Source organism: Nannobrachium achirus (assembly GCF_963921795.1).
Source record: "Nannobrachium achirus genome assembly, chromosome: 2".
Taxonomy (NCBI): Eukaryota; Metazoa; Chordata; class Actinopteri; order Myctophiformes; family Myctophidae; genus Nannobrachium; species Nannobrachium achirus.
Genome location: NC_137811.1, coordinates 35,828,724 through 35,836,108, shown reverse-complemented (window position 1 = coordinate 35,836,108; position 7,385 = coordinate 35,828,724). Strand labels below are relative to the sequence as shown.

The following is a 7,385-nucleotide window of genomic DNA, read 5'->3' as shown; positions in this document are numbered from 1 at the left end:
CAGCACTCCAATTGGCTAGGACTGATCACGTGGCACACGGAGTTCCTAACCGGAAGTGCGTCCGGCGGTCAAATATGTCCGACCGGAAACGTGCGCTGCGGCACAATAGTTCCGCCACAATAGTTCCCCCCCCCCCCCCCCCCCCCCAATTTTTTTTTTTTTTTTTAACTTTTTTTTTTTTTTTTTTTTTACTTTTTCTTTTTCTTTTTCTTTTTTTACTTTTTTTTTTAACTAGATGTGAGCGGGCCGAAGGCCCGCGAACCTCTAGTGTAGTACATTTTGTTTGTTAATTTCATATGATTAATGCTCCAACTCTACAGAATAAAATCTTAAATCATAAATAATATTACCCCCCGATGCACCCTGCGCCAAAATATATAGAAACATTAAGCCACTTGTTTTACTGTGTTTTTATACAGATGATAATCAATACATTAAGTGATGCATATAATTTGCATTTGAGGAAATATTGTGAGGGTGGGGGTCAGAAAGAGATCGTGAGGGAAAGATGTATAGATGAGAGAAATGGGGTGGGGGGGACTACCAAAAAGTGATCAACAGCTACCAAAAGGAGGAGAAAGAAGGGGCAGTTGTCATCTAAGTGTGCCATGATGAATACTAATTGCTGTGAACTTGGAGGGTCCAAGAAAGAGCTCCATTGATAAACCCGGCACAATGGAGAGGAGACACAGGAGGAAACAGAAGAATCCCATTATTTCCATTTTTTCCACATTGAGTCGTGTTTGTGTGACCGCCGCCCGTTGTCACTGCGGAGAGAAGGGACACCATGAGGCCGAGACAATGCAGCCCTTGTCCTCCAGGGCCACAGGAGCACAGGAAAGGCTGCATCCTCTCCTGCTGCCCTCAATGCTGTGTGCGGGCAATAACAGACATGGCTGAATGCACTCTATGGTCTTTTCCCCCAGTAATACCCATCTGAGAAAGGTTACAATTACACACAGGCAGGCTCGTTGTCGTCAACATGATTCAGTGACACTATACATTAATGTATGCACAGAAGAAATCCTCAGTGTTATTTTAAATGTCAAATAGACCCTTATGGGTCCATTTGGTTTACGTTTGTACACTCTGAGAGTTGCACGTGTGACGCAGACAATTTTACAGTGTAAAATGCAAGCACAAATGAATATAGTTTGTTTAATGAACATACATTGCAGCAGAGTTAAAATGAATTGATATTTATCGTTTTAGTTTTAATTATATTTCCTCTGTTAATCCCTGACTTTCTGTATGACAAACTATGTCTTTTACATTTGACTTAGTTGATATACTTGCTAAGTTATGCTGTGGGGGAAAAAATCTATACAATTATACTGTAGCCTAAATGTCCTCATTTGTTCCTGTCTTGCCCTCTGAGACCAGAGAGAAATAGTGGCAGACACTCATATAGCCATTGACATCTGGAGAAGAGATGACAACAATCCTGTTTACAGACTGTACACCATTGTGTTGGACATATGACCAGATAGACGGGGGAGACTATGTGATGTGGGAGAGAGAGAGAGAGAGAGAGAGAGAGAGAGAGAGAGAGAGAGAGAGAGAGAGAGAGAGAGAGAGAGAGAGAGAGAGAGAGAGATGAACTGGACAAGACAACTAGGAGATGCAGAGGGTGGGCTCATGGCTAGAGAAGTTTAAGAGGTAAAAGGGACGAGAGTGATCAGGGGTAATTATTTAAGAGGGGTTAAATATTGGTTTTGCTACCAACCTCAAAGCATCATTCTCATGAAGGATAACCGTGGTGACTGCATGATCAACCATCACTGAAAGGACATTTGCATCTTCTGCGCTAAACAGGTTCTGTTGTCTCAGTGTTTCCTTTTTTTTAAATGTACAGTATGTATGGGTCAGATAGAGTTAGTAAACACTTCCGTGCATGTTTCACTGTTAGTTGGTGTAGGCCTACTTGGTGATTACCAGGATGTTTTATTTCTGTATGCAGTGAACCCTACTCACCTACTGCTAACATAGGAAACACAGAATACCACTTTGTATTGAATTGTGTAGCCAACTGTATAATGTACTGTACCTTTCACATTGCCCTCATAGTGGCTGTGAAATTGTCTATGTCATTTTCTTAACAATACGGTCTTGCTACATTTTCATGAACTGCAGGGAAAAGGGTGAACAAATGATGAACTTCATCATGAACTTTGCAGCAGTTCTTCTACTAATAACAAGTTGTTTCACCTGGGCAACTGCTATATACATCCCAGAACAAACAGGTAGATGTTTATATTGCTGATCATCTTGCACGATCATGGTTACAGAGTAAACGTCCTTTAATGGAGATTTTACACATCTTCCTCTGCACAGTAGAAAGTCCATGTCAATAATTCTGACAACTGCAATATATGACTGACATTTGAAGCCACTAATTTGATGTGCATTGGACACCTTTTTTGCTCGCAGCGCATAAGAAGCTTAAGTATCTAATCGAACCACCTGTTTATGCTGAGGTCATCGCTCGAAGAGGGGAAAACACTACCCTGCCGTGTATGCTGAGAGCCAAGCCTTCCCATTACAAAGTGAAATGGACAAAAGTGGAACCAAGGAAGGAAGCAACAGAGAACATTATCATGATCTCAAACGGTCACGCCTTCAAACCCTACGGCCGCCTTGGGCCAAGGGCCTCCTTGCGGAAGGCCCACACCATGGACACTTCACTACAGCTCAGCCATCTTGAACTGGACGACGACGGGAGATACCGCTGCGAGCTCATCAATGGTGTCGAGGATGAGAGTGTGGAGATTACCTTGAGGATTGAAGGTATAGTCCAACTTTTACATTTAAAATCAATGAAGCTGAAGATCTCTTGGGAGTCTCCAAAGATAGTAGCGTATAGCAGAGTGGGGCCTTGGGTGGCGCCTGGCGTGTGTGGGTAAAGTCTCTGCCCACCATGGTGGAGATGGGTTTGAATTCTTTGTCGTTCACCCGGCTTGGACAGGTATCCCAACTATCACACACTATGAGCTCTGTGCAGAGCAGCCATGTTGGAAAGAAATTGGTGTTTCACCAATGATTCTAATGAAGACTCTGATTATCAATCCCAATTATCACTGTTCTCAAATGTTTTGATTTCAAGGACCTCCATAACTCTGAAAGTGTACAAATGGAACCAAATGGACCCATAGTCCATTTGGTTCCATTTGTACACTTTCAGAGTTATGCACCTGTAAGGGGCCATTTGGAAACCCCTCAAGGAACCATGAAGGTCCATGGACCCCAATTGTTTTTGACCAAAATGGGACACAACCTTAAGCATCATTGTTAACACCCGTGAAGGAAGTAAGGAAGCTGCCCAATTTCTTTCCAATATGCATTCAGCCTATTGGCCGTGTCCACAGGAGGGGAGCCGGGCGGGGAGGGCCATCTCTGTCGTTGCACTATAGTGACCGCTGCAGATTGACCAGTGCTCGTGCAGTGGGACTGAACTGGAAAGAACAGCATGTCCCTCCACATGCCTGTGGATGTGTAATAGGGGACTGTCTACACCCTCGCTAATGAGAGAACCAGTAGGGGTCAGCAGCGACCAGGGACAAGTGCGACAGTGCAAGGGTTGGATATTGGCTGAACAGCTAAATTGGGAGACAAAATGGCGGGAACTCCAGGGGAATCCAATTCATTACCAATGGAAGTCACATGGTTTCATGCCTCTTCCAAGCCTCTTGGCTTAAATCAAACTTGATTTAAGCCAAGAGGCTTGGAAGAGGCATGAAACCATGTGACTTCCATAGGGAATGAATTGGACGACGCCCTCCCCCCCTCATCCACCAAGGAGAGCGAAATGGTATATCACTCAAGAGTGTGAATGCACCCTAAGGGAATTTAAGGTCAAGAGATCAAGTCGTTATCTTTGTTCTGCATATGCTGAATTTCACTGATCTACATAAAATATGTTTTAGATAGATGTACACTATGTTATCTCTGCAATAGCAAGATTGTTAGTATGGTACTTACATTTGCTAAACTAAATGTGTTCAAAAATCAACAACTCTGACTTAAACAATGAACTCTATTCACTTAGGAGTGGTGTTTCCATATCAGAGTAGAATCGGTCGCTACAAGTTCACATTCAAGGAGGCTAAGGAGACCTGTGAAGAACAAGATGGCATGCTGGCCACATTCAAGCAGCTGTACAGAGGTAGGCCTGTGTGTGTGTGTGTGTGTGTGTGTGTGTGTGTGTGTGTGTGTGTGTGTGTGTGTGTGTGTGTGTGTGTGTGTGTGTGTGTGTGTGTGTGTGTGTGTGTGTGTGTGTGTGTGTGTGTGTGTGGTATGTACAGTAAGTGAGTACTTTGAGCAAAGCATGTCATGTTGTGTTAACAGAATTGGAAAGTTTGTGAGAGAGCATTTGAATGTATAGACAAGTTAATACAAAGTAATAATAAATAAGAGTATATTTTACCAAACTAAATGCACTAATATGTTGAAAATGACTCATTGTTGAGTGTACTCTATTATAACCAATAACTTTATGCATAATTTTCATCCTACCTTTGTAGCCTGGACAGAGGGTCTGGACTGGTGCAACGCTGGATGGCTAATTGATGGAACCGTCCATTATCCTATCCTACACCCACGAGATAGCTGTGGAGGAGAGGAGCTACTTCCTGGCATTCGCAGCTATGGACCAAAAGACAAGAATAATGATCGATTTGATATGTTTTGCTTTACATCTTTAACATCGGGTAAGCTGAGCTATTCTACATTGACCACACCAAATGCTGCCTATTTGCACCCAGTTGGCCACTGGGTTTTACACCCGGCCCACGTTCTATTGTGCCACGCTGGCACAACAGAACGTCAACAATGTGGACCATGCCGAGGAATGGCATTCAAAATAAGGCTCTGTTAGGGCGGCTGTGTGACGGCTGTACTGTCAATTCAGCACAGTCTGAGTTGTACATGGTGAACATCTATGTTGAAATTGAATATAGTACTTGACAACGGGGTGACTATAAGGTTTGTTTCATGGACTGTATTCAGTGGACATGATCCACATCTAGAAAAGTCGATTTGAAACATATTTTTCGTTCAGAAACATTGTCATTCAACGTAACTATGGTTCTCAGAAATTAACTGGCTATTCCACCAGACCACCACCAATGCAAAGAGCATTTTTGGCGACTGACACCTGGGTACTAATAGCCTCTACAATGTACTATATTTTGTTTCAATCTTCAAAGGGCAATGAAATCTTGGCTGCTTGTGTAATTTGTCACCCTGCAAATAAAACATTGGCGTGACATGACAAAAATCAATAAGGAAAGGACAAAAGGGGGGGAAAGGGTTTGATTCACCTTTAAGGTACATGCCTTGCCATGTTATACATAATCACTTATGTTTTCTCTTGTATAAGTGTCCTATATATATATATATATATATATATATATATATATAATATATATATATATATATATATATATATATATATATATATATATATATATATATATATATATATATATATACAGAATGATAACTTGTCTTAATAACACAATTACCTTTGCCATCAGGACGTGGGATGGGGACAATAATATCTGCTCTTGAGACATGCTGAAAACATTTTAGTCTGTGGGGAAGATTTGGTTTGCAGTTAGTCAGACATTCGTAAAAGAGAGTTAAAACTTGATCAGAGTGGGTGTACCGTCTCTACCACCACACATGTGGAGCAGTTGATTGGACTCAGGTAAAGGTAGCCTACCTACAGTACAGAACAAAAAGAAATGATACACCATCATACATAATGAATTACATGAAGGACAAAGTACTGTATCACATGCACGCCTAGCACTTACAATAGTAAATGACACTGATCACCCCCTCAATCATCACTTCACAATAATGCCATCTGGACGGAGATACCGTAAAGAACTTTGAGATGGAAAACATTCTCTTCAGTTCTGTCCACTCTGCATATGCAGTATTTAATAAACTGCCTCGCTGGCATGTTGTGTGTTAGGAAGTATGGATGTACTTTTTAGATTGTTTAACAGACGGTGAAACCAAACATCCTTCTGGGACAGTATTCTATTCTAATCTAATAGTTGCTGCCCACACCCAGTACAAGACACTGGTGATAGCCTATAAGCCAGGATAAAGTCAGGACATTATCCTACCTCACACCACAAGACTCTGTACTTCCTCCTGGCATCCAAGTTGTGGAATAACTTCCCCTTGCAATCACAACCACAGACTGACTCCCCAGTCTGACTCTGAACTCCACCTCATCCCCAAGAACTTCTGTATCCCTTCTTGTCACCTTATTTGATAGATGCTAGTTATACTATAAAGATCTACCGGTATGTTGGTTACTTGTTAATGTTTTTGTCATTTACAGTATATTAGTGTTGTCTATTTAGCTGTAAGCTGTTTAGACCAGGGGTCTTCAATGTTTTCTGGCCAAGGACCCCTTAGTGGAGAGAGAGATGAAGCAGGGACCCCTTAGTGGAGAGAGAGATGAAGCAGGGACCCCTTAGTGGAGAGAGAGATGAAGCAGGGACCCCCACAAATCTGTTCATAGATTCCATATAGTTTCATTGTTTGACAGCACAATCATCAGTGTATTTGGGATTCATGTCAATTTGTGTTTTCAGATATTTAACCACTTGAACCATCAATACTTAATAAACTTGACATTTCACTCTGTACTTAGTCTGCTCTTTTTCCCCCTCTACACCAAACCTCTTGCCAAAAATAGCAGATCTACAATGCTATTTTTGGCTATAGTTCTCAAAGTATGGATTCAAGTGGTTAATATTAAAGAGGAGAAAAAAAGTTTCTATCACTCAGAGATTTGGAGGACCCCCTGTAGTAACTCTGAGGACCCCCTAGGGGTCCTGGACCCCCTGTTGAAGACCCCTGGTTTAGACAATTGCTAGGTTTGATGTGTAGTGTACCTGGTGTTCCTAGTTTTACACTGCTTCCACCAGTGACTGTGATCAACAAAAGCTTGGGTGGTCTGTCGGTAGACAGTTCTTTGGTCATCTCTGCTAATGTACTTCTCTCCTTCCACAGGGTCTGTGTTCTACATTGGAGGGCCTTTTTCATTTAGGGAAGCAGTGCAAGCATGTAAACATAAAGGTGCTGACCTGGCTTTGGTTGGCCAGCTTTACTCTGCCTGGTATTTTCACAAATACGACCAGTGTGATGGCGGGTGGCTGAAAGACGGCAGCGCTCGATATCCCATCGCCACCCCTAGGGAACGCTGTGGAGGCCTGCCTGAGTCGGGCATACGCTCATTTGGATTCCCCAACAAGACACACCGGCTGTATGGGGCTTATTGTTATAGGTAGCCTAGCACATGCACTCTCTTAACAAAGGCAGTGACATCCATTGGTCTAGTTTTGAACAATACAAATTGGCCT

The 7,385-nt window shown here is 42.3% G+C and overlaps 1 protein-coding gene across 1 annotated transcript; it reads left to right on the top strand.

The window, feature by feature from the left end:
- Window positions 1–2,164: 2,164 nt before the first annotated feature.
- hapln2 (hyaluronan and proteoglycan link protein 2) lies at window positions 2,165–7,313 on the top strand (the record flags this gene model as incomplete). Its single annotated transcript, XM_080741619.1, has 5 exons — window positions 2,165–2,243; window positions 2,431–2,787; window positions 4,046–4,162; window positions 4,521–4,706; window positions 7,036–7,313. The coding sequence occupies 5 exons, from the start codon at window positions 2,165–2,167 to the stop codon at window positions 7,311–7,313; spliced, it is 1,017 nt and encodes a 338-aa protein (XP_080597745.1).
- Between the last annotated feature and the right edge of the window lie 72 nt (window positions 7,314–7,385).